This window comes from Erpetoichthys calabaricus, chromosome 14 (assembly GCF_900747795.2).
Source record: "Erpetoichthys calabaricus chromosome 14, fErpCal1.3, whole genome shotgun sequence".
Classification (NCBI taxonomy): domain Eukaryota; kingdom Metazoa; phylum Chordata; class Cladistia; order Polypteriformes; family Polypteridae; genus Erpetoichthys; species Erpetoichthys calabaricus.
In genome coordinates, this window is record NC_041407.2 from 1,339,351 (window position 1) to 1,367,341 (window position 27,991).

At 44.9% G+C, this 27,991-nt stretch overlaps 1 protein-coding gene across 7 annotated transcripts in view; it reads right to left on the reverse strand.

The window, feature by feature from the left end:
• Positions 1 to 8,354: 8,354 nt before the first annotated feature.
• The window catches only part of abcc3 (ATP-binding cassette, sub-family C (CFTR/MRP), member 3), a 151,605-nt gene continuing 131,968 nt past the window's right edge, over positions 8,355 to 27,991 (reverse strand). For 3 of the 7 annotated variants that reach the window (XM_051918782.1, XM_051918784.1, XM_051918785.1), the window contains 9 exons: positions 27,675 to 27,988; positions 17,346 to 17,545; positions 16,043 to 16,169; positions 15,799 to 15,900; positions 12,509 to 12,655; positions 11,372 to 11,530; positions 11,090 to 11,256; positions 9,538 to 9,732; positions 8,361 to 8,474 (listed from right to left, as the gene is read on the reverse strand). In XM_051918782.1, the coding sequence (XP_051774742.1) occupies positions 8,366 to 8,474; positions 9,538 to 9,732; positions 11,090 to 11,256; positions 11,372 to 11,530; positions 12,509 to 12,655; positions 15,799 to 15,900; positions 16,043 to 16,169; positions 17,346 to 17,545; positions 27,675 to 27,988 (1,520 nt within the window). In that variant the 3' untranslated portion in view covers positions 8,361 to 8,365. Of the gene's footprint in view, positions 8,475 to 9,537; positions 9,733 to 11,089; positions 11,257 to 11,371; positions 11,531 to 12,508; positions 12,656 to 15,798; positions 15,901 to 16,042; positions 16,170 to 17,345; positions 17,546 to 27,674; positions 27,989 to 27,991 lie in introns of those variants that run through there. The other 4 variants (XM_051918783.1, XM_028819894.2, XM_028819893.2 and 1 more) reach the window with 3 other exon arrangements.

A 27,991-nucleotide genomic window follows, 5' to 3' on the forward strand; every position in this document is an offset into this window, starting at 1 on the left:
GCAGTTTGGCGTGACTTGTGTTTATGGAGTAGCGCTTACCGTCAGGATATCGCTGCGTCTTTTCGCTCACTTTGTTTGCTCGGGCGTCTCCAAGGTTGGCTCCTTTGCTGGTGTTTTGCCAAATTGCACGGGTGACTTCCTGAACATAAGTTGGGTCGTCGTTCGCATTAGAAAGGTTGTGATGAGAACAGGCAGCCACTCGGCCCAGCAGGCTCGTATGTCCTACTCACTCAGATTGTCCAAAATTATGTCAAGTTGAGATTTGAAGGTTTCCTAAAGTCCTGCTGCCCACCACGTTATTTGGTCATTCCTTTCAGGTGTCTGCGGTTCTTTGCTTGAAGAAAAACTTTCTAACATTTATGCAAAAACTGCCCTCAAGTTTCCAGCCATGCCTCTGTGTTCTTGTTGTGCCAGCAACATGCAGCCATCTTGTTTTATCATTACAATGATGTTGGGAAAGAAAACATGTAGTACCCCTAAAATGACAGTCCTTTAGACCCTGCTAAGACCAGAGAGGTCAGCGCTGTGTGGAAGATCATTTCCATTGTTAATACTTGGAATTCAAAGATGTGAATAACCTGAGCAGACCCCGTATGTGATGTGCTCAGCTGCTGGATGTTTGGTTTCGTAAAGTCGGGTGAGAGCGACACTCGAGTGGATTGCCATGGGGTATCACCACGGTCTTTCTGATCATTAGGGCACCCTGGTGTACTCCTAAGAAACGCTGGTGCCATGTTGTTAGGCCAGGATGTCAAGTGGGAGCTGAACGTCACTTCAGTCATTAAGAAAGCTCCCCAGAGGAGCAGATGAAGAACTTGAACCTGCCAGTGACAGCTTTGGCGCCAGCCTACCTGATTGTGATGGTGGCACCACTACTAAGGTCCGAATGCAGCAAATCGTCCAAAATGCAGAAAAGGTGCTTGGCCGCCTTCACCCCAGGGCCTGCTTACATGCTGCCAGAATTGTTAGGTGTCACAGCCGACAATGGACCATCCTGACATAAACCTCGTGCCGCAAGAACCCTGGATGGGACCTGATGATTGTTGATTTATTTGTTCAGTCTTGGTGTCACTCTAGATGAAGAATTGTCTTTTTCTCCACACATCAGCAACCTCTCCAGGTCCTGCAGATATATTCTTTACAACATCAGGAGAATCCGCCCCTTTCTCACTACAGAGGCTACTCAGCTTCTCGTCCAGACCTTGGTCATCCTAAGCTGGACTACCGCAACTCTCTGATGTCTGGACTTTCACTCAAGGCAACACGACCACTTCAATTGATCCAGAATGCAGCTGCAAGACTCATTTTTAATATTCCCAAATTCTCACACACTACACCTCTGCTGCGGAACCTGCACTGGCTCCCTGTGGCTGCCCGCATCAGGTTCAAAACCCTAACACTTGCCTTTAAGGCCAAAACTGGAGCTGCACCACCTTACATATCAGCACTGGTTAAGCAGCGTGTCACTTCTCGCTCTCTCAGAACATCAAGCACTGCTCGTCTCGAACCACCCTTACTTAAAAGAAGAGGACGACATGCATCAAGACTCTTTGCAGTGTTGGCTCCTCAGTGGTGGAACGAACTTCCTCTTGCTGTACGAACAGCGGAGACCCTCACTGTCTTCAAACGTCGTCTGAAGACACACTTCTTTAAACAGCACTTGGGGGACTAAAGTCCCCATACTTTTTTTTCTACCCTTTTCTCAAAAAAAAAAAAAAAAAATTTTGTACTAACAACTTATTTTCTTCTAGCAGGGTTTTGTGTACAACTTGGTCAGCGGTAACTTGTTTAATGACAGTAGATTTAATCCTAGCCTTAGACTGAAGAACAGTCGTAGACTACTAAGCACTGTTGGAAGTCGCTCTGGATAAGAGCGTCTGCTAAATGATGTAAATGTAATGTAATGTAAAATGTTCACTCTCGGTTTAGCCCCCCTTTCTTTTTCTTATGTCTGTAGTACTAAGTCAAATTCCAGTGCATGTAAGTGTATGTGGACCGTCATCCATGACTCCTGGTGAATTGCAGTTTGGGATTCTGAGTCCTCGGTTCAGGTGAGTGAGCCTCTTTGATAGATGGCTGGACATGGAGGACACCAACTCTTGCCTCAGCGATGAGGACACAAAGATGGCCGATTGTGATGTGTATTGTACTGATGGGGTGATGATGTGTTGAAGATGTAGGCTTTCACATGAACAGGTTTAACATTGAAGTGACGGGCGTCTCACTCGCTGAAGTGTACACTGCAGGTGCTGTGAGGACAAGTGTGTTGATTTTTGGTTCTCTACACTTCACTAATCACTGAGGGGTGATGGTCTTTTTGCAGGTCTTTTGGAGGTCAAAGCGCAGTGTTAGCCATTGTGCAGTGTCTCTGGAGCAGTTTTCAAGTTAAGGGCCCGACAGAGTAGGATCCCTTCTGGCATTAATGGGATTTAAACCAACAACCTTCCAGGTACCAGCACAGATTGTTAGCTTCTGGGCCGCCACTGCACCTTATGTTTATCAAGGTAATAATAATCTGTAAAGTCCATGTGAGGAAAACACTTCACTGATTATATGGCTGTTATATTATGTACACATGTCCTGATTATATGAAGTGAGATCGTTAGGGGATTAATGAATGAACAAATGGATCTGTGCACTCACGTGTCTGTTCTGAGAGATGTGTGTGTGTGTGTGTGTGTGCAGGAATGGAATTATAATTAAACTGAAATGGATTGCTCTTCATTGACCTGCCTATAATTGGGGGTCCCATGTAATGTAGATTATTAATATTGTTATATGACCAGGAGTGTCCTGTGCTCGTTTTAGGATTAGCCAGCTTTATTTATCAAAATCGGTGTCATTTGCACATACAGTATGTGTGACGGCTGAAAGAGTAGCCGTTTGATAGGCCACTGGAGCTCTGATATTTGCATATCTCCCAGACTACCACAAGCCAAGATCGTAGGCTGGAAAACACGAGGAGCGACCGCCGTGTTTTAATAACAGAAGCAAAACAAAAAGACCATCAGTCTTATTACTGGCATTTAAAGTTGTAATCGGCCTGAATAGAAAACAGCCAACTGAGTGGCCTCATCTTAAATGACTTGACTGAAACTGGCCTTCAAACGTCGGTGCTCGCTCTTTAATTCTGCATTTTTGTTGACGTGTGTGTACAATTGTTTTAGTAAGTCGCTGGCGGCCAGGAGAGCCACGCCGTTTGCTGCTTGTTCTTTTCCAGACTTTATACGCAGGACCGGTAACGAGCACGTAATGCACACAAAAAAGCTAATGGGAGGGAAAATGTGAAGAACAGTTGCGCTTAGTAAGGGTGTATAACGCGGGCCGCGGTCACTGTGCCAGGCTGACCCAGACACTCGACCTGGCGATCATTTCCGAGCCGATGCGAGTCAGCAGAACGAAGCGCCGCGCAACCTCCGTGTGAACAGCCGACTCGGACTTCGTGAAGTGACATCGTCAGGGACAGCTGGCTCTGTCCCCGCAGCCACACACATCTTGGTGCACCAGCTGTAGCCACAGCGGCGTAAACCGCACAAGCGATGCGCCTTCTCGCCCAAATACATACGGCGGATACTAGCGCGTCCCTTTTCTCGGTTTTAGTACCACGAGTTTTTTCCCCTCGTTACTTAACCGTTAATATTTTTACCTAATCTTATTTTTTTTTCTTGTAACTTTTTTTACATAGAGTGGAGCTTTGCATCAAAAAGTGCCGATAAACGCTCTCTCATAAACATGACGTGTTCTGCTGCTGTTGGACGGATGCGCAAAGGTTACCGTCCGTTGTGACAGGTCCCGTGTACATGTGAATGGGAACCGTCAAGGAAAAACAAAAAAACTCGATTAGCGGTGTAGTAAGAACGGAGACACGAAGAAACGACGGTTAGTCTGACAGGTCGAAGTAGGCATTGTGGGAAGCTTATTTGCATACGAAGTGTGATTGGTTCAAAATAAGGCGCGCGGCTCGTAACTGCAGTTTAGCCGAAGGAGCCGCCAGTGTGAAAACGCGCCATTGAGTCGAGGAGGAACGTCGCGGCTTGGCGGGCATTTATCGATTAAAAAAAGGAACCGTTCGCTCGTTCACCAGACTGGCGTTTTAAAAATCGGAACCAATTAGGTGGCCGTCACCTTTGCAGCTGCGCCTCCCTCCGAGAAGAAAACGAACGTCGGCGCCTGCTGGCCTGCTCAATGTCCCCGTGAAAAAGCTCGAAAAAGACAACAAGCCGAGGCGCACGGGACACGCGTGTGACCGCCACTGTGATAAACACCAGGCCGAGACAAAGACCACATCACCGTTACAGAGTGAGGCGCTCCTGCACAGCCACTGCGTGTCGTAGAAGAAAGTGACATATTAAAGTTTAGCAGGACACTATTGAAAGTAAATGAATGGCCCACAGCCTTTATGCGCCGTTGGTCCTGATAAAGGTGGGTGAAGGTTGGCACGTGGAATTGCTCCGTTCGCGACATCAGGTAAGGGGGCGGGCGTGGGGTCCTTCACACGTGAACATTACGTAATAAACGGGCCGCATCATAATATCGGTGTCTGCGTGGAGACCAAGCGGCCCCGTAATGGCAGGCAGCTCTTCACCTCAGGTGGCCGTCACTTTGTCGTTTTGATGGCCTGATCGGGTGACGCGCCGTTGACTTGCTGGTGGGCGTTTGATGTGGCGCCCACTTGGGTGCTTTCATTCTCCCCTCTGTGCTTTAGGCCACGGGAGGAGTAAAAGCGCCTTGAGCATGGGAACGGCGCTATATAAATAAAATGTATTATTATTATTGAAAGGTAAACTGAGCGGCACAAATACACGACAGAGTGAGTCGTCTCTGCAGTTACGAGCTGTGGAGGCGGGGAGCGCCGCCTGGTGGTCTCCCGTGCGGTCGGTTTGAGCTTTGAGTTCGTTTTCATTCAATCAGTTCTTTAACTGTTTTTAGGGTTGTGTGGTCACAGTCGGCTTGAAGGGGTCCTTGTCGTCTTCCTCACTCGAGGCTCATCAGTACTTAATGCTGTGGACTGCTCGGTACGGGTGTGTGTATAGAAAATATTACCACTCTCCATATACTGTAATTCATTTGTGTCGTGTTACGGGCAAGTCTGACAGACACATTGTTGGCCGTTTATAAATGATAATAATAATAATAAAATGGTTTGGACGGATGGATCAGCGTCTGAGCCCTGAGGTGCCTCACTGAAAAAGTATTTATATATATATATATGTGTGTGTGTGTGTGTGTGTGTATACAATTTATTTAATGAATGAAAGCCAAGTTTCCTGCTGGGGACGGACAGACACTCGTTTATCTAGCTGAGGGGCTTTCGTGTTCGGCTGTCTGTCTGTCTACCACCACAAGAGGGCAGCACTTCCCCCCCGCCTTTATCTACTCAGTGCGGGCGCCCCCCTGTGGCTGCTAGTTTTTATTCCAACCACTTTCACAATGAACTTGTTTCTAGCATTTTCTTTTTCTTTCCTCACCTGCTACTGTTCATTGTCATTTTTTTACATATTGGATTTTTCCCCCATCGTTTTAAATGCTGATCTCTCTCTGTTGTTGGTTTCCTGTTAATTTGTCCTTTTTCTGTGTAGTTTGCTCCCTTAATTCCATCTTAAAAATGACAACATGCAGAGAAGATACGGGGACAAAGGACACGGCCGTTCCTTCAGCGTTAGACCCACCACGCTGATTATTATTAAATGATGGACTGCAAAAGCAGCAATCAAACTAGAAAAGGCGTTTTAAAAAGCCAGTTCTGCTCCTGTCTGACTCCCACAGGCGTCTGCCCTTCTAATTCAAACTGTCCCAACTGAGCTCAGTAGTTTGGCCTCGGCTCCTGTGTTTAGTGCTTCAGGTACAATCAGTGCACTTTAATTAGGCCGCCACAAGAGGGCAGCACGTCCTTCACTAATTTGCCACTCGTTTCTTTTTGCATTGTGTTTAATGAGAAGGGACATCAACTCTGGCCGTCCCCTTTATGACCTCTTTATTCCAGGAGTGGCGCGTGTCCACTTTGTCACACTGGATTATCGGCCCCATGCTTGGCTTACCTCAGCCTTGATGCTCCTTGCAGGTTAAACTCGGCTGCTTCCTTGTGTGACCCCGAGTGTGTTTTTAGGGTGCAGGGCCGGCTGTGAAGTTCTTAGGCTGGCTGTAGTGTTTGTATGAAAGTATTAAAGACAACAGCTGAGCTTCTTTTTGGATGGGAGGTCACAGGCCGGGGGGGCTGCAAACTCACACACATCATCTTGGGAGGACTGAAGAACCCACATTGAGATCCATTAGTGGAGAAGTCTGGTGGTGGAGCAGTTAGTGTGGACCACACAGGGAATAAACAACTGGGAGGACTAGCAAGCTTACCAGGGGGCTAGCATGACTGGAGGAGATGATGATGATGATCTGCTTAAGGGGTCACCTCAAAGCTGCCACCACCACAGTGACACAAAGACAGGCTCACACTTTACTGGTACTAGAGAGTCACTTGCAATACAAAGTAGGTCAGGAGATGCCACTGAGTGTTGGCAGGGTGAAGGGCGCTGCAGTGGTCCACACGTCTGTTGTCTTCTTCTCAAATGGCTCTGGTTATTACTGCCAAGGTTAGGGGGTGGCAGTTTATGGGGGACCAGAATTCTGGGCATCAAATCCATGTGATTCTTTTTTTTTGGGGGGTGTCTTAACACTTAAGTTCAAGAGGAAGCAAATCCCATTTAACCAGGAGTTTCACGCTCCTGGCCAGCCATCTCTGGAAACAAAGAAGTTTCTCCTGGCAAAGCCCACCAACCACAACACAAATAAAAAGACAGCAATAAAACTAAAGATGAAGCCGAAGTGAACTCGCATATAAAAAGGTCTCCACATTATCTGCTCTTCGACACACACACACACACACACATGGTGTGAGCAGACCCCCTTTGTGGTGGTGGCACACCTCTTGCTGGGCTCACACACCCCCTTCTCCTCCACGTCGCTCCTTCTTTCCAGCTTCAGCATTCAGACCTCGGTGGCCCAGGAGGCTCCAGTTGCCCGTCTGGCACATTTGTGGCTTTCCACTTCCACACGTCCAGGCAGGGTGGGCTCATTCTGCTGCTCTTTGAGCTTTGTGTCCACTCCTGGAGGGCAGCGGTGCCACATTCAGGTCTGCGGTCTTCTTGGCGTATCACTTGAGGACCCCGTGACGCGGTTTGTTTTGTGGCCCCTCGCCTGTACCCCTGAGTACACTCTATGTGTATTTTTAATAGGTGGGTGGTCTTTAGTTCTTTGTTTTTTACTTTCCTTCTCTTATCAGTTGTCAGGGTGGGTGCAGTTGGGTACTGGCAGTCCAGACTGGCCAGTGTGGCATCTCCTTTGTGGCACGTGGTTCAAGTGGGCTACAAGGAGAGTGTCATGTGTGTGGACCACCGTGATGCTGTGATCGCTGGCTGAGCTTCGATGGAAAGGCGACTTAGCGATGAGTGCCGTGCCGTTATGCGCCGACTGTAAAGCAGGGTCCGTCCAAGCACAGCACGACGTGTCCCTCGGGTTTTTATTTAAGACCCCCCTCTGCATGGTTTCAAAGTTCTAGTGGAGAGAACCTGTGGCCAGACTGTCAGTCACGTCGGACCCTTCATGTGAATTGTAAGGAAATGTGTGGAGTGCTGAGACCGAGGCCACGGAGGGTCCATGGAGCCCCTGAAAAGGCAAATGTGCAGAGCAGCAGGCCCGTTTCACATGAACATTCATGTGACAAGTTGACCCGAGACCCCCAGTTGGGCCGCCGCCGCACATTTAGTCAGGAGACGCATCCCCGGGCCCCTTCTGTGTGTCGTGGTCATCAGTGAGGGCCTCTGCTCTTTAGAAATAGTCCTGGATGGTCTTTTGGTGGCCTCGGAGGTCCACAGGCCGTATGGCCATCCCACCCATCGTCTCTAAACCAACTGACCACACTTGACACGCCTGCAACATCAGCTTAGTTGAACTTAAGTGCAGATTTTTGACAAACTAAAACTCGTGCCGTAACGGCCGCCAGTGCTGCGGACCCCCAGGCCTCCCCTGTCTTGTTGGTGGGATTTCTCAGTTTACAGTCAGAATTGACACGAAGACGGCGGCCCGCCCACCTGGTGCTGCAGCCCCCCTTTATACCTGATGATGTCCCAGCCCACCCGGGCAGTCGGCACAAGCCCCACCCCCTCGTTTAAATATTACCCGCTGATTAAGACAAAACAAGCCGTAAATGGAGTATAAAAATATGAACATCCTTTAGTTTCATAAAAACAGAATAAAATTGGCTTCCTAGCTGCATAGTCTGGCGTGTCGCACAAACACCCGGCGTGTAAAACTCTCGACACGTACATTCACTTCGGAAAAGGCACAGCAGCACGCCCGGCCCCCCCCAGCCCCGCTACACCAGGCCGGCGTCTTTGGCCATGCTGTAGAAGATCCCTTTCTTTGAAATCAGGTTTGCTGGGGTGTCAAATTCAGCGATCTGTCCCTTGTCCAGGACGAGGACACTGCAAAAAAAAAAAAACAAACACAAAGAGGTGGCTTTACAACATTCAACACCAACTTTAGGAGATCACATGAACACCTGATCAAAATAAAATAAAGGACACAAGCGCACGTGTGGGCGCCGACGCAAAAACCCAAACGAGTGTGGAGGGAGACCTTTGGGTACCAAAAAAAATGGACAAGCTGCACATCATTCATCTGGAGCATCATGGGAAACAGAGGTGGCAGAAGCCAAACGTGTGACCCGGCCCTACAGAAATGGAAGGTGACAGACAGACAGACGCCGCGCTTCCTGCCTCCAGAACAATGTGTGGACGGTGGCTTTGATTCCCCCCCCCCTTTTGGATTGCCGTGATGTTCACATTTTCAAGGCCTCTGTAAGAAGACAGCGGGGTCACTGTGGCTAACGGGCATGTCGGGTAAGTGGATTTGCATTTTCTTTCAAAAAATAAATAAATTTAAAAAATGGAGTTCTACAGCAACCTAAAAAAAAAAAAAAAGGTGTCTGTGTGTCCAGGCATTCCAACAGATGGCGCATCACAAACATGCCTAGCATTGCACTCACTGACTCACTTCAGCCATCATAGGCACAGGTTTGCTGTTGGTGCTAACGAGGGCACCGTTGTGGTTTTAAAATCTTTGCTCTCATGGACTGGTTTAGAGATGTCACACCAGTTAACCGCCTGTAGGTCACATTCATTCATGGCTGGCTCGAGTGTCGTGGATGTGGGGCGGGTGCGGGTCCCGCACAGAGGACCTCCCTGGACAGCGGCAGCAACAACAACTTGTGTCCCTTAAGGTTGGGGACTTTGGTGTTGCTTTTTGAAGTAAGTGGCTTACAAAATGGCTGTCCGTGTGTCTGACGTGAAGATTTTCTGACGGTTGCCGCACTCCTCATGTCAAGATGCCTGACGTTAATCACGGTGTTGGAGTGAGTGACACACGGTCAGCCTTGGTGAAGCTCACCCACGTAACACACAAGTAAGACCCCAAACACGTCACCCGAGCCCCAGGAGGACATTTAAACGGGTGTGAGCCGAGGTGCACTGCGTCTTGAACGCTTACCGAGTGTAGTCCATGATGGTGTTGAGCCGGTGGGCGATAGTGAACACGGTGCAGTCTTCAAACTGCGTGCGGATGGTCGACTGGATCAGGTTGTCTGTTTCGAGGTCCACGGCCGCCGTCGCCTCGTCCAGCACCAGAATCCTCGTTTTTCTCAGCAGAGCCCTCGCGAGACACACCAGCTGCCTCTGGCCGACACTGCAGAACAGTAAAGATGGCGGTTAATGGCAGCCAAACCCGTGGGACCACAATGCATTGCAGCGGATCGGCTCCACACAGCCCTTCGTGGTCCTCTCTCCGTGGCATTGGCACCTTTTGACATTTTGATGAACTGCTGGTAGGAATTTCAGCGGACGACGGGCACTTCTGGAAAGCCATTTGAGGTGGGAAAAAAATGAAAGAATTATTCTCATAAGTTAGAAAACTCAAATCGCTCCACTTGTAGTTAAACAAACGGGCGCCGCGAGTCTTTGTGTGCTTCGCAACAACGTTAGAGAAAACGTGTCACAGTACGAGTGGCAGCAGCAGCAGCAGGCGATCCCCGACCTTCCCTGCAGATCAGCGCCTCCCAAACTCGGTCCTGGGGACCCCCCCATGGCTGCAGGCTGTCATTCCAACCCAATTCCTTCATTAGAAGCCAATCTCAGACCTTATTGAATTTGATGGCTTGTTAGTCCGCACTGTAAGGCTCTCGTATTTTCCTTTCCAAGGATGTCGTCCAAGTGATTTGAGGCCTAAAACGTGTCATTTTCAGCCTGTCACTTTTTCTATTAAGTGTTTAAATTAATTCAAACAGAGCAGGATGAACACACAGAGATGGGAATGGAGACAAGCGAGGTGGTGAACTGCTAACTGCTTTGTCTTTATTGCTGATAAGGAGCCATTAAAACAGAGAATGCAGCTGATAAAGATTGAAATAAGCAATGAAGGGTGGGGAACCTTAACAAGCGAGACCACTAAAGTGAAGCATCAGAGTGTCACTTGGGCAATAAGAGCGTCATCGGCAGTAAGTGACTTGTCATTAAGAACACAAACCTGCAGCCACTGCGGCCCTCCACCCCTGCTCGTGTGTATACGTGTGTGTGTTTTACTTGTTCAACATCAGTGTCCCAACTTCACAAATGCAAAATTGTTTAGCAAAAAATGTTTTTTAGTAAGAGCCGCATCCTAGTGGTCTCCTTGGTAGTGCCACGTAATTCACTCAGAAATGAAATGAATGCACTTCACCAGTTCATGATCACCATGGGGGCAGGAGGCTCTTCTGTCAAGAACAGCATAAAAGCCGACTGTGTGGGCACAGACACGCATGGCACATGGGGGGTAAGCTAGACTGACCTCACACACACTGCGTGGGCAGCACTTGTGGGCACAGGACTCAAAGCCAGGACGCCCACTCATAAAGGCTTCCACATTACCCGCTATGAATACTACAGGTGGTAATATGCGATACGTTTCTAACATCCCAGTACGTCTTCACATGCCACACCACAGCCACTCCACCATGATGTGGTGGTGTGATGAGAGGCAGCTGGCAGTACCCGGACCCCTCTGTTACCTGAGATTTTCTCCACCCTCGGAGCACTCAAGTTCGAGTTGGGCTGCTTGACTGCTGACAAATTTATTCAGATGAGAAAGCTGCAGTATCTTCCATACTTCTTCATCTGTGTAATTGTTGAAGGGATCGAGATTCATCCGCAGGGTTCCAGAGAAAAGCACAGGATCCTGGGTTCATAAAAGAAATAAGAGCGCAGGTTTAGTTGCAGGTCACACGCGCACATAAGGCGAGCAGCGAAGGGTTCAGCGAAACAAAGCGCCAAGTGACTGCTGGTCCCCACACCTGAGGTATGATGGTCAGCTTGGTTCTCAAGTCATGGAGGCCGATGTCCGATATCTTGACTTCATCTACTGTGATTTCACCTGCCGCGGCTTCCAGTATTCTGAAGAGAGACAACGTCATGGAGGACTTCCCAGCTCCAGTTCTCCCCACAATGCCAATCTGTAAGAGATGGATATCATTTAATGACTGGATAAGAAATGTGACCCACGAGAGGAGACCACTGAGGCCCTCAGCTGCTTGTCTGGCCTTCATTTGTGACGTCTTTTAATGGTGACTGCTGTGTGCGTTTATACACTCAACTACTTGCACTAAATCTACTAAATGTAATTAACAATAAGGGCTGAACACTACTGGATACGTAATAAAGTTTGTGTTTTTTGGGGTCTCCCGCTCAAAGGTGCGCCACAATGGACCTGAGCCCGTGACGTTTCGGTCCGTCTCACCACCCTGCTGCCTTACCTTTTATTTCAAATGGCTTACAAAGCCCAAGTTCACAGCACAGTTCTGACCGACTCAGCCAGGAATCTTGTGCTTTGGTTAAATGCCACGGCCGGGCACCGGCTTCTTGTTGTTCTGTCCCACTTAACTTGCGCTTGGTGTGCAGTGCATCACTTCTGGAAGACACTCGGCACCACTGAAAAGCTCACACAGCCGGGGGTCAGCCGGTCAGTTTTATACCAGAATACAGTTATAAATAATAAAATGAAAAAAATGAAACGTCCCCAGACTGTGAAATGAGCGCGTACGCTTTGTTGTGTGGGGCGTCACGGTGGCATGGAGCTTGCATGTTCTCCTCATGGTGACACCAGCTTGGCCCGTGTGTGCACCCTGGCTAGGGTTCTGTTCCTGCCTTGCGCTGTATGCTAGCTGGGTGAGGCTCCAGCCCCCCACGACCCTGGTCTGCATTGAGTAGGTTAGAAAAATGACACGACCTTGTTGTGTTTTGCACCGCAGTGCATGCTATGATTTATAAGTTTTATCTCCATTTTTGTTATTTTAAAGTACATATTTAATAATCAACTGGCCAGGCAGGCACTTAAGAGAAGAAGTCAGCTAGGAGAGTGAGTGGGGCCTGACGTCTCATGTGCGCCTTGTCAGTTTGTTGGCAGTTCACCGTTTACTAGCAAGGACTCCCACCTTCTCTCCGCCTTTGACTTTGAGGTTCAGGTTCTTCAGCACGAGGTCCAGACCCTCTCTGTAGCGCACGCTGTAGTTGTGAAACTCCACGTCTCCTTTGCCTGGCCATTCCTGTGGTGGTCTTTTTTCTTTAATGATCCAAGGGGCCTACAAATGCAGGGAAGAGAATAATGCAGAGTTATGGGGACGGTGAAGACTTGACTAAACTTTCTGGAGAAATAATATGCTAAACTGCTTAGGGCCAAACTGTTAAGAGTATTTACAGTATTATTATAGAGATTTGACTTGATACACTTTATTAATCCCTGTGGGGAGCAGTTTTCAGGTTAAGGGTTTTGCCCAAAGGCCCAACGGAGTAGGATCCCTTCTGGCAGTAACGGGATTTGAACCGGCAGCCTTCCAGATAGCAGCGCAGGTCCTTAGCCTAAGAGCCGCCATTCTGTCCTTTAGAGCAGGGGGTCTCAGAGTCGGTCCAGGGGGCCCACTGTGGCTGCAGGTTTTTGTTCCAAGCAGATCAGTGACAACCACTGCTAACACTCGTCTCAGTTCATTAGCTGCCATTTGATTTTTTGTCTTCTTCTGTTCTACATTACGAAGGCACAGAGGCCTGATGTTTACCTTTAGGAGACATTCACAAATATTTCTGCTTTTGATTTACTAGGGGGCTCTGCACTCTGCTCGCCCACCCCCGGGTTTGGATAACTGGATATACAATTTAAAGAGATTATTTTCATGGGAAATGTTACATATGCATTACTTTCACTTTTACTTTAAAACTTTTAGTTAAAAATAATATATGCAATTAACTTTTCTTCACGATTGCATTAAATTTTGATTCCATGTTTGGACTTACATCGTGACAACACAACGTAGAACTTCCTGTGAGTGAATGTCGTTTCTTTCTCTCTAATAAATACAACGACTTTTTCAAATGTTTGTCCACACTCTTTCTTCTTCACTTAGTCTAGAATGTATAAAATTATTGTGCTGAGAGCACACGAAGTGTGTCTGCCAAAAGCATTCACACGACTGAGGTTAGATGACCGCAGTCCTGTTTGAAAGTAGTTGTAAGTAGTGTGTGACTTGAAAGAATCTCATGGGAAAAGTCGCCGTCTCACAGGACTTCATACCACGCCAACGTTTTTGGAATCTTTTAATTCTCGCTGGCATCACGAATTAGACGATCTACAAGTCTCCGACTGTGCCCACTAGAATTCTCTTTTTGCTGTTCTGTTATTTCACCAAATAATAATTTCCATTTCTTAGCACTAATGCATTTTTTTGAGACTTTCGAATTTTCATACTTTCGTTATCTCTAACCTGCTCTGCATGTGTATCACGCCAACGTTTTTGGAATCTTTTAATTCTCGTGGATACACCTCTTCATTGGGAAGAAACAGAACTTTTTTTTCCTGATGGCAACACGACTCTGACGATCTACAAGTCTCCAACTTAAAGTTTAAATCTGAACAATATATTCGATCTCTTTTCGTTGTTCTGTTATTTCACCAAATAATAATTTCCATTTGTTTGTGCTAATGCGATCTTTCCTACCCTTTTTTTGAGACTTTCGCATTTTCATATTTCCATTATCTCTAACCTGCTCTGCACGTGTATCACGCCATCATCTTTGATTTCTTTACGACGTTCTACTTTGTCATCTACTCTTTGTCTTTTAGTTCCGGACCTGGGCCTGGTTAAATCTCTTGGCACAAAGTCTTGTCTCATGGGGCGTGAAAGTGTCTCTCCGAGAAAAATCACGTCTCGTCTCCTTCCAAGATTTTTTTTTATAAGAGAGATATGCTTTCATTATATTTTGCCCTTTCTCTGTGCAGTCCCCCCCCCCTCATTTTATTAAAAACGAGCAGAGCAGACACCCAGGAGATCAACACGGAATCGTGAAAGGCTGAAACTTCTTTAGTGTCAGACACACTAGTTAGTAAATAAATAATGGAGTAATTAAACAATTAGAACACCTGGAAAAATAGACAGACCATCAAGATGAAAATATTGTTAAATAGAAAAAAAAATACATTATTCCCACGTAACTGCTTTGTACATTTTAATATATATTTTTTGTTTTTTTACCAAACTTAGTTTTCTAATTTCTATATTGTTCCCAAAACACAGAACTTGGGAAATAACACTTCACTTAATGAGCCCAGGAGTCCAATTAAAAATATATATATATATATAAAAAATACTTTTTAAAAACTAAAGTTAAAAAGTGTACTAAAAAGTAAAAAATAAGTCTCTTGTATATCACTCGTAAAATAAAAGGTGGGTGCTTTTGGTAACATTTTAAGAAGTGTTTTTTGAATGTTGATTGATGAAAAGCGCCCACACTTTTATTTTATGAGTGATGTACGAGAGACTTATTTTTTACTTTTTAGCACACTTTTTAATGTAATATAAGTGTGGTTTTTAAAAAGTATTTATAGATATCTATATGTATATATATAGATAAAATTATTTTCAGCTTTTTAGTCTTGGGCTTGTTTTACTATAATTTAGTAATCAATATTTGAACACTTCCTTTAATATTTCTATCTGTTACTAGCGCCATCTATTGGTGAAATCTTTAACTATTCTTCATATGAAAATTTCATTTCTTAATTAACAAACTGATCAATTAGTGAAAGTGATTATTGATTCAGGTATTGTCATCAGAAGTGAGTAAGTGTGCAACATTTCAAGTCATCTGGACAATATGAAGTGAGTATCGATTACAAGATTTGTAGCAGACAACAAACAGGTGAAGTTAAAAGAAGCCTGCTAACAAAAATCTGCAGCCACAGGGGGACCCCCCAGGGCCGAGGTTGAGAACCCCTGCTTTAAAGGAGCACGTCCACGATTATGTGCGTCATATTATACACACACACACCCTTTTTAATTCATTACACTCATTTCCTAAACTACCTCATTTCAAAGCTTTTTATGATGGCCTTATTTTTTTTTGGATTTTGATATAATTGTACTTTTGTGTGATTTTTTTAGGGTCACAGCTCAGAGTCAGCCCCTGGAATTTATGACTAGTAACAAAGCTGCGCCAGTAGGCAGTTTAGTAGCTGTGCGTTATTATCAGGCAAGGAATGTTTTAGATATCAAAGCTTCTGACTTTTCAGACGATACGCCGAAGAGACAGCCATTAGACACACCACTGAAAGCAGCTTCTAGTGCAACTTTGAATGTTTCTCCGGAGTTCACCAAAGGTATTTGTGCAGACATCTTCTAGAGGGAAGAAAAGTCTGCGTCCAGAGGTGAATGGCGCTCCCTGCACAAACGCTTACCTCAGTTGGGGTTTCTGAATACTCCTTTACTCTTTCCACAGCCACAATGTTGCTTTCCAGGTCAGAGGTCATACGCACCATCCAGTTAAGGGACATTGTCACCTGAAATTAACAAAACATGAGCTGCTTCACATTCAAACAGATCCTGGAGTGTTTTTAAAGCTGTGGTTTTTTATTTTGTAATTATAGACATGTTGGCAGAGTGGCATGGAGTCTGAGCTGGCATAGGAGTAGAAAGTCTTACCTGCAATGCGTACGACACGGAGAGTCCCACGAGCCCAGGGTTCAGGTTATTTTTGCCAATTACAGCAAAGAGTGCCGCAAATAATACGACACAGTTCCCAATGAATTCCACTCGAATGCCGAGCCACCTGCAAAGGCATCAGAAGAGCCCCCATTACTCCATCCGTCACAAGTGCGAATCAAGGAATGTCACATCTCAGCTGTACAACCTCTAGAGAGACGTCGTCACGTTGGGTCTGCTTACTACACATGACAAACTGCTAGACTGATTCAAGGGCTGTGGCATGTGAGCCGCAGGGAAAGAGCAAGGAAGCTTGTGCCAGTGATCACAACGTGGGGGGCACCACAAGGAGTACGTGTTTAAAAGGGGGAGCGGTTACTGTGAAGAGCAGCTGGGATACGCACAGATCCGTTCCTTCAGAGGAGCACTGGCACAAATGGAGCTCCTTTAGAAACGGTTTCCTCACACAGTCAGCCAGAGACACTTGGGATTCTGAGACCTTCAAATCCTGACCTTAACAATATTTTGCAAATCGGCAAAATGGGGACCACCAAGCTACGCTGGGCACTTGTTAATGATTTGTTCCGTCCACAGGTAAATCATTAGGGATGGACAACTGTGCACATAAAGTGCCTGTGAACTTGAAATAAAGAAGAATGGCAATCATCAGGTTAGCTCTCAAGGAAAGCGAAGTAAGCAAGAGGCGCCCGGGGTACACAGGTGGGAGGCTGGCGTAACATTTGTTAAGATCGGTTTATACAAGTGCTACTTTATCAGCATGCATGTCAACTGCAGCTCTAAGTCAGATTCACTTTATACCTGGCAAGAAAACAAATGACACTAAAGAACACGAAACAAAGCAAAGGACCATTTCACTGTTGCCATTGTCTTCTTTCTGTGGCTGGTGGACCAAGTGGTGCTCTCCAGCATCTGCTCGAGGCCCGTAGTCCGTTCAGCCCCTTTATCAGCTTGCTGCAGTTACAAATGGCGCTCGTTCCCTTTCATTTCTTTATACAAATGATGCTATTACATATACAGTACATGCTTAATATAATTGTTGGGGATTACTACTAAATGACAGGACGGCTTCAGAATAAACGTTAGAGAACAAAAGCTCTACGCATTCTTTACACTGTTGATTACACCGAACCTTGCAGTGAATGATCTTTCAGGGTCAAGTGCCAGCCTGTGGGCACACAGTGTGGTGTGAGTCTATCCAAGACCTTCAAAGCTCCTGTACCCTCAAAGAGAAGAGAGGTTTGTTTTAAAGAGTGCGCCAGAGTAAGAATTGATTTGCACCTACCTGTTTGAAACAATACCAGGGTAATAGCTTTTCTGGTTTTCATCTACTTTCATGTCACTTAGGAGAACAAAAGCATTACAGCGACCATAGGCCCGGATAACACTGGTGCCAGTGATCGTTTCTGAAAAGTGAGAATAGATAGGAGACCTACTGACAGACTCCAGTCGCTTAAGCTGACGCGACGTCGCCACATAAAATCTCTGTATGGGGAGAGAAAGAGGCACCGGAAAAGCGTTAAGCATCTCACACACGACATGTGATACAAACAGGTCATAATCCACGACAAATTATTGGCAAGCAAAATTAACAACTGCACATCATTTCAAATAATGCATCCTTGCAAGGTTTTAAGAAGCAAAGTTTAATAATCGACGTGTGTGTATTGAAAAATGGTATACAAAAAGCACAAGCTCAGCTCGGCGCAACCACCATACTTGTGGGGTCCTCATTATAATGTGGAATACAGTAGAGCCTTGTAGTCTGTGGAGCTGCTGTTTACACATTCAAGTGCTTGTGAACGTCCCACTGCCAGCAGTAGCTGCGGGTCAATGGTGTTGGCAGACTGGAAGAGTCCCCTACCATAATCAACAGCGCCAGCATCCCGCTCTCCCCTCGTTGATCTGTAGCGTATTTCTCAGCACTACTGCTCGTTTTTGGTTTTACAATCTTATTTACCAAAATGAGGTTCATTCTGGTTACGTTTCTCATTGGCTAAAGTTTTAATTCAATTTTACAGGAGTATGTGGATGCTAACGCTCAGACCACATCTGTGCCCACTTTTCATGTTCATCCTGTACTGCACTGTACGACTGAAGCGGCGCACTTTAGGGTTCATCATGTGCTCTTAAATCCATTTGATAAACGTCTCCCACAATTCCCTCAGTGGTTTTGCCCCTTCTGGAGGAGTTGGGCTTGGGGCTTACTCTGGAAGTCTTAATAAATCATGTCTCTCTATAATATAAAAAAATCCTTTGACGCGACAAGACTTTAGATGAGAGATTTTTTCATGTCCCATGGGACGAGACTTTTGCCTTGAGATTTTTTCAAGTCACACCCTCCTCTCAAACATTTTCAAACAAGACCACGGTCCTCTAGCACAGAGAAACGAGGAAGTCAAACAAATTTATGTCAAAAATGACAATCGGTTACACCGCAAATTGATTAAATTTGCCCAAAAATGACAATTTGACGTGTAACCGATTGTCATTTTTGGACGTATTTAAACAATTTGACGTGTAACCGATTGTCATTTTTGGACGTATTTAAACAATTTGACGTGTAACTGATTGTCATTTTTGGACGCATTTAACTTATTTGATGTGTAACTGATTGGTTAAATTTGTCCAAAAATGACAATCAGTTACACGTCAAATAAGTTAAATGCGCCCAAAAATGACAATCGGTTACACGTCAAATTGTTTAAATGCGTCCAAAAATGACAATCGGTTACACGTCAAATTGATTAAATGCGTATCAATAGACTCAGTTGGTGGTGACGGTGCGGAAGATGAAAACATCAACTTACAATATCACGAAGAATATCGACAACCATTAACACCGTCTGTTCTCCCATTGGCCAAATTACTGCTGAAAGGACGATGTATCCAAGAAAGGTCATGTAGTCCATCTTGAGGATAACATCAGACGACAAAGGAGATCTTGATATGCCATTGGTATTAAAACGTTTACAGTTTTCCGTTAGAATAGCTTTTGCAAAGACAATTAACAAATCTCAGAGGCAAACATTCGAAAAAGTCATTTTATTTAATAGAGAGAAAGAAACGAGATTCAATCCCGGGCAGTTACTGTATACGTTGCGTTGATGCCCATGTAACAATTCCCATGAGAATAACAATCTATTTAAATTGTAGATCTGCATCCCCACACGTGAACGGCTGAACCACACAGAGGCGAGTGTGTGGCGCAGGCCCAGGGGGTTGGCGAGTGAAGCCCCCAGCAATTATTATTTCTTTACTCACTGGGACGTGTCTAGAAACAAACTGCACACCACAAACAACAAGGATCTGCTGTACTTTGTCATTAACTTTTGGCACTAAATAGATTTTGAATTTTGCTTTCTGCCATTTTCTTTGCAGAAGATAAAAGATGTAATCAGTTGTATACTAAGATGTTAGGATAACTAATTGGAAGGATTGTTTTGTGTTTTAGACGTGGAGCAGATATTTCACTTGGCCACGTCTCTTTGCTGAGCTGGTGCTAAGGACGTACAGTGCATCCGAAAAGTATTCCCATCGCTTCATCACTCTTTCCACATTTTGTTACGTTACAGCCTTATTCCAAAATGGATTAAATTCATTTTTTCCCTCAGAATTCTACACACAACACCCCATAATGACAACGTGAAAAAAGTTTACTTGAGGTTTTTGCAAATTTATTAAAAATAAAAAAATTGAGAAAGCACATGTCCATAAGTATTCACAGCCTTTGCCATGAAGCTCAAAATTGAGCTCAGGTGCATCCTGTTTCCCCTGATCATCCTTGAGATGTTTCTGCAGCTTCATTGGAGTCCACCTGTGGTCAATTCAGTTGACTGGACCTGATTTGGAAAGGCACACACCTGTCTATAGAAGGTCCCACAGTTGACAGTTCATGTCAGAGCACAAACCAAGCATGAAGTCAAAGGAATTGTCTGTAGACCTCCGAGACTGGATTGTCTCAGGCACAAATCTGGGGAAGGTTACAGAAACATTTCTGCTGCTTTGAAGGTCCCAATGAGCACAGTGGCCTCCATCATCTGTAAGTGGAAGAAGTTCGAAACCACCAGGACTCTTCCTAGAGCTGGCCGGCCATCTAAACTGAGCGATCGGGGGAGAAAGGGCCTTAGTCAGGGAGGTGACCAAGAACCCAATGGTCACTCTGTCAGAGCTCCAGAGGTCCTCTGTGGAGGGAGGAGAACCTTCCAGAAGGACAACCATCTCTGCAGCAATCCACCAATCAGGCCTGTATGGTAGAGTGGCCAGACGGAAGCCACTCCTTAGTAAAAGGCACATGGCAGCCCACCTGGAGTTTGACAAAAGGCACCTGAAGGACTCTCAGACCATGAGAAAGAAAATTCTCTGGTCTGATGAGACAAAGATTGAACTCTTTGGTGTGAATGCCAGGCATCACATTTTGGGAAAACCTGGCATCATCCCTACAGTGAAGCATGGTGGTGGCAGCATCATGCTGTGGGGATGTTTTTCAGCGGCAGGGACTGGGAGACTAGTCAGGATAAAGGGAAAGATGACTGCAGCAATGTACAGAGACATCCTGGATGAAAACCTGCTCCAGAGCGCTCTTGACCTCAGACTGGGGCGACGGTTCATCTTTCAGCAGGACAACGACCCTAAGCACACATACAAGATACCAAAGGAGTGGCTTCAGGACAACTCTGTGAATGTCCTTGAGTGGCCCAGCCAGAGCCCAGACTTGAATTCGATTGAACATCTCTGGAGAGATCTTAAAATGGCTGTGCACCGACGCTTCCCATCCAACCTGATGGAGCTTGAGAGGTGCTGCAAAGAGGAATGGGCCAAACTGGCCAAGGATAGGTGTGCCAAGCTTGTGGCATCATATTCAAAAAGACTTGAGGCTGGAATTGCTGCCAAAGGGGCATCGACAAAGTATTGAGCAAAGGCTGTGAATACTTATGGACATGGGATTTCTCAGTTTTTTATTTTTAATAAATTTACAAAAACCTCAAGTAAACTTTTTTCACGTTGTCATTATGGGGTGTTGTGTGTAGAATTCTGAGGAAAAAAATGAATTGAATTCATTTTGGAATAAGGCTGTAACAACAAAATGTGGAAAAAGTGATGCGCTGTGAATACTTTCTGGATGTGCTGTCATACAAAAAGCCGCACAGGTGGCCACTCAACAGCAGCAGCAGACAGCGTGCGCAAAGGCAAAAGGACTTCAGCAAGTCAGCCCGGCCAGCCGCTTGTTGTTAAGGATTTAGATTTGGTGTATTAGTGGCCTCTGGAAAAATCAAATTATAGGCAGTGCCAAGCCTGCTTTTTAATGCCTTGCAGCTTGGTTTATATTTATTAACTTCAAATCAGTTCTACTTTTATTACAAAACAGACTGTTAGGAAAAAAAATAAAAGTAAATCACAGCTACAATGGACATGAAAACAGGGTGAGGAGAAGACACCGCAGCGTTCATGTTTGGAAAATGCAACACAGTGAAGGATTTGGTAAGCGTTAGTAAAGTGAGAAAATAAAACGCATGCAGAGTTAAAGAGCAGCAAAATCAGGAGACAGACAGACAGACAGAAACAGACGCGTGAAAACCCCAATGACAAAATAATAACTGAACACAACTCCTTAAACTGAAAATCAGCTCTCGTATTCCACTTGGTCTTACTTCTTGACCCGCCGGCCTGCTTTATATTAAATACTCTTAGACTGGTCATACTGCCAGTAAAGGAGATTTATAGCACTTAACGCTTCGCAGACGGAGAGTGTTGCACAGGTAAGATTTTGTTAACAAAATAAAAGAAGGACCAGCGAGCACCAAGATCTTCAACACTGTCACACACCCTGATGAACTTGAATTAACAAACGCTCTGTACGCGTGTGGGATTCACGAAGGGCAAGCGTATTAAAGACTGAAAGCAGCAAGCAGCCCTGGATACAAAGGATTGTGGGAATTTGGAATATCCTATGAACTTGTGAAGGACTTCGGTGGTGTCTGAAACATGTCTGGAGGAGTCGACCTACGCCAACGCCACGGGGCCCCCATCCAAGCGTGAAGAAGAAGTAAACGGTCATTAAAATGATCTGCGGCGGCCCAAAGTTCAGAACTACCCGTCAAATAAAGAGCACCGCGTGATACGTAACTTAACCAGCAGACACTGAGACTCTACCTTTTATCTGCAGTAACTCCCTGGAGCAAACATCAACTTGTAAAGATGACATCAATTTCAGTCAAGAGACTCTTTGCTGTGAGCTCGGCTGTCAGCCATATTGAGCAGCGGGCTAACAAGAAGAGCTCGTCGGCTAACGCTCTGCAACGCCAGCACTGGACGGTTGTGCCTGGTAGCACTTCACATTCTTTAAACTTGTTTACTTGTGGAGACTTGGCCTGAGGAGGGGACCACACAGTCCACCGGTGACAGTGCGTTGTCACACCCACGGTTCATCAGCCAGAACTAAAATATCAAAACGCTTACAAGAGGTGTGTGTGTGTTCACCAGCATCTCAACCAGGCTGAGCTCCTGGAGTCACCAACCACACAGCAGAACCACCAGTGCCCCCTGAACTCCACTGGCATTGCTGTAATCAGCCACCAGAGCTGTAATGGCACACTGGCAACTTTGCTTTGTTCCTCTTCTGAACTATTACTGTTTTGCAAATGATTTTTTCTTCCTCTTCCATTAATTAGCTAATTTTGGTCTGCAGTGGAATTACTGTACTGATATTCTGGTGTTCTGTTTGTTCTTTTTTATTTGCTGTATTATACAGTATAGCGCACACACACACACACACACACGTGTATATGATTCTAGATACCCGTCTAATCTCTATATATAATCTTCATTTGGATCTTGATCTTTGTTTGTCTGCGAATGAATTAGAAGAAGAAGCACTAGATGGCAGTAGAGAGACAGCTAAAACATAGGCATTGCATTAAGAATCTCCTCCAGGCTTATACTACTGAAGACTGTAGTACTCCAGTCACACCTCAAAACACAGACATTCAAACTAAACAAATTGTTGTGCTCTAAATTAACTAATCTTTATATATAATCTTCATTTGGATCTTGATCTTTGTTTGTCCACGAATTCCACGCATGCGTAGACCACCTTCCAGTTTAGTACGTTGTTGTTACTCACAGATGTCAACAATGTGCCGGAATAATGAAAGGGGTGGTGGACAGTGTTACACTGGTTAGCTCCTGAGGCCTGGTTAGAGAATGAGATTGCCGAAGATAAAAGGTACGTGCCTACGTAACATATGAATGAAAGAAGAACAGTGAATAAAATGAATGACAACGTAACAGCACGTTCCAGAAATTATTATTGTTACGTTGTAGCCGGCGAGTGCTGCGCGTCTCACAGTTGTACCTTGGCTTGCTCACATGTCAGTGAAGTGATCCCTATTTATGCTTTAAAGAGCCTGGATACCTATGTGCCCCCCTTTTATAACCATTGCTCCGTGTATATTGCCTTACTCTTTGGATTGCCACAAAGCAACCTGTGAGATTGGAGAAAGGTTGAGAAGAGATCGTGAGAGGAAATGACAGCGTCGTGAAAACGAGACAGACTGTGAACAGAGAGAAGCAGAAATGCTCCTCCACCACCACATAATTACTATTCGGACAGTGATTCTGAGTAGGCCATTCCTATCGAATCAATGTCCAAGGGTTCTGTTTTGTAATTTTGTTTCCCTTATAAAAAATCATAATGCTGTGCGACGAAGGGCCCAGTTCACGACTGGCAGCCGCGTTTAAACAGGGAGCCCTTCACAGACAACTTTAACACGCGCAACGTAGTTGGGCGCACATGGCTAGTGTATCAATAATCAATATACTGAAGTCCATCTATCTCACTAGATCTATGTATGTATCTCTAAAGAGTGAGACAGGGAGACACTAGAGATACACATTCATACATAAAAGAATTCACGTTTGTGTGAAAACGGCAATGAGTGAGAACTTTCAAGGTCCCCCAAAGGGTTCTGAGCCAACTGTCATGTTGATGGAGTTTCTCAACTCAAAGTGCTAGAAAACTGACGAGCCTGATGGACGCCCACACGCAGATCACTTTGCACAGACAGCAGACGTTTGTCTTTGCGCTGCTGTAGCCTTGTGGATGAAGCTTTCTAAACTTGTGATCAGGTCCACGAGCTTCCATGGTGCCAACTGTTCAGTCTGTGTGGACTGTGCTGTGCTCCTTCATTCACCTATGAAAGCCAGAAAATCTAAATTATAGGGAAAGGGAGGTTTTATTACGGAAAAAAACATTTTCAAATCATTGTATTGTGCTGCATATCACTTTGTGCCCATTACTGGGTAAGCAAGAAAAGCAGTTGCCAGGACGGGATGGCATCCATCTGCGAGCTGGCAAAAGAATGATACATGAGATACCCGAGTGGCAGCACCCCCGCCTGACGGTGAGAGTGACTGCATCTTTTCTTAATCCTTAAGAGGATTTGTGAAGGATGGCACAGACAAGGGAAAAATAAATAAATGGGACCCCACAAAGTCGTTAGTGCTGGTCTTGTCCTCTTTGTTTCTGCCGATATGGTGGAAGGCAGAAAGAGACCGAGACTGCAAATACTGTAATAGCAACAGTAGACATGATAAAGAGGAATCTTTTTTTACCCTCAAGACAACACGTTGCCATCTTCTGTGCCCTTAACGAAGTAGAAATGGCTCAACGTGATTGTGGCGGGGAGCTAATTGGTTTGCAGCACTTGACTGCCTAAACCCGCCCGATGAAATATCCATTTTAGTGCTGCACATACCTGGAAGTGGCTGTTCTGTGGGACGCTCATCAGAAGTCCAAAGTGCTGTGGCTTGTGTTTGTGCACTAGTGGTGTCAGGTGGACTGTCCATGTGCGATGGGATTTATCTACGTACAGCACGGGTGTCCAACTCCAGTCCTGGAGGGCCACAGTGGCTGCAGGTTTTCATTCTAACCATCTTCTTCATTAGTGACCTGTTTTTGGCTGCTAATTTACTTCTTTTGCCTTAGTTTTAATTAACTTGACTCTGACCCCTTAGTTCATTCTTTTTCCTTAATGAGGAGCCAAACAATGAGACACAAAACAAGCCGCCACATCAGCAGCTAACCACATAAAGAAAGGTGAGGGCCTCAGTAAGGTTGATCTCCGAGGTCACCAAAACGTCTCGACGGTATTCTTAGAAAAAAAAGAAAATAAACCGTTTTGGAAATGTCTGCTGTGGCAGAATGAGAGCAGCAACAAGCCGTGGAATTAAATAATTGGTTTAAGTAACAGCAAGAACTGGCTTCTCATTAAGGAACTGGTTGGAGTGAAATTGGCAGGAGTCTGAAGCCCCAGTTTAGCTGGTCGTCTGTTGGCTCGTTTCACGTCTCATTTCTGTTTGGCTGCCATTTAATGAAGAAGTGAATCAATTCAGAGGGCTGAGTCCTTAAAAAGAGGGCTATTGAAATGAAGGGAAAACGAGTTAATTAGCAGTGAAAACTGATCACTGAGTAGGAAAAGGGTCAGAATGAAAACCGAGTTTGACGCCCGTGATGTGACGCACATTCTGTCACAGGATTCTTCTGTGGTACACTCCATAGCGCCAGAGCAACAATGGAGCACGAATGGGACCTCCCTGCTAGCCTGGGATATTTCACACACTGCGTCCAGTCTTATAGAAAACACAAGGGACTGCACTAAACAGGGAAAATAAGTTAAAATATAGTTATACTAGACATTAAGCTCGTTACAGTAACGGGCGCTACATAAACATTAGTAGGAACAGTCTATATTAAATGGCAAAGGACCGTCTGTTTTCTGTTACAGTAATACTGGCTTGTATGTGGCTGTAATATGTGTCACTGTATTGTGTGCCTTTAATTTTCTCTCACAGTAATATGTCTCTCCAGCAAGTATTTTAATCTGTGCTGGCGTGCAGCTGATTATTGTATGTATGGCGTCTCCCCAGCAACGCATTTTAAGTGCGCGGAAATAAATCTACTTTTAATAGTCATCCTATTGTAATATCATGAAAATTCGTATATTTAGGAAAACACTTTACCGGGCCAAGTTTGTTAATCACAAATCTGACATCCTCAGAGTGAACACTTACACAACAACAAACACTAATGCCACCTCTTTGGGGAAGATGGTCTCCGTGTCTCAGTACCTGATTGGATTTTTCGTGCCTTATGTTTTAGGTCTTACCTCATTTACCGAAATCCGATTGGATCGGCCGTGCGATATTTTATAGGTCCCGCCCTCTCTGTCTTGTGTGACGGCCTTTGAAGCATCGCACCGTGCCCCGCACACGCGCACTTCACCAGAAGACACACACACACACACGGACACTGGACGCACACAGGGCTTTTATTAAAGAGGATATGTATATAAATATGTCTCAGTGTAGTTCATGTTATTTCTAGTGTCTACTCACTTACTGCTGCAAACGTTAAATTCACTTCCTCCTCCTATTCTGTCACCAAATTCTAAACTGCTGTTGGCTGTTTAAGCAGCGGACATACTTGAATTGTCTTGTTAAAGCAACAATATTTTTGGTTTATTATGCTTCATTTTATTAATTCTTACTGTTATTGTTTTATATTACTGCTAATGTTATGCTTTGTGAGGTGACCCTGAGTGTCATAAAAGGGCCATCATATAAAATGTACAATTATTTTTATTAAGGAGAATTGAAAACAACTAGTTAAGTGACACCAAGTGTCTGACCTTCTCACAAATCATCAACGATTACTAAAAGTTTGCAGTAATTTATCACTCAAACGAGGTGAAGCTAGAATGCCCCTCAAAGATTTCAGTGAAAAATGGAGCGCTGCTCAATAATTCAGAAAAGCAGCAACTCTCAGTTTCTAAAATCAATTAAGAAACTGAGATTAGCTGATTATTTAGTAATACAACACCATGAAAGCGTTTTAAATTTTTCCAGAGCTGTCAAGTTTAAAAGGTATAATATTTTACATCGTACACTTGCTTACAACAGAATCAGCAGAAAGCCAAGCAATGAATCTGGCTTGAGAACGTCGCTACTTGCACGAGAACTCGCACTGTAATGCTAATAGCGGCTGCGCTAGACTGGCACGCCCTCAATATGCCACCATCACTGATGCACCACTGCCTTGAAAAATAAAAACCTCACCAAATGCACGACGATAGTTTGGCACAGACACATACGGCATGTAAACTTAAATGTAACATTCTGATTTTCAGTTTATTAAAAACAAACAACATAATAATAATAATAATAATATTTAACCCACCACACACAACCATTTCTAGACATTCCAATTGGGACATTTTCAGGATTTCTTTTCAGATGATCTCATGACTGCTAAACTTAAACAGAACTTAAACAATGGAAGATGTCTCCATTTTGCTTCTCATAATTAATTGAAACAATTTTTCATGATCAAAATGTTTAATACGGTTAGTTTTAGTGTTAGTGTTAATGTTGGACTGTCAGGCAGGTTAAATCAGAAGACAGCTAATAACTAAAAAGTGGTCAAGACTTTCTATTACCAAAGCTGACAGCAGCCAGGCCCACCCCGCCACCACTAACAACACACCACTACACACACACACACACACACACAGAGGACATGCTGTCAGAAAGAGTTAGCAGACTTATTCCTATTTACCTGGACCCACCAATAGAACATCATTAATGGCACTATGACTATGAGGAAGACAGGGGTGAGGGCAGAGCATACGAGGAACACAGTCACCGTGTACCAGAATGTGCGCATCCAGATATCTATATTGTCAGGAATGTGAGTGTCAATTGTATCCACATCTTTGCTGAAACGATTCAAAATTCTCCCAGAGGGAGTAGCTTCAAAAAAGCCCAGAGGGGACCTCAGGATACTGTGGAGCATTTGCTGGTGGATCATCCCCGCAGCTTGCAGCATACAATAGGCTCGACTTAGAAAGCAGGTGGCCAAGATAAGCAGACCTG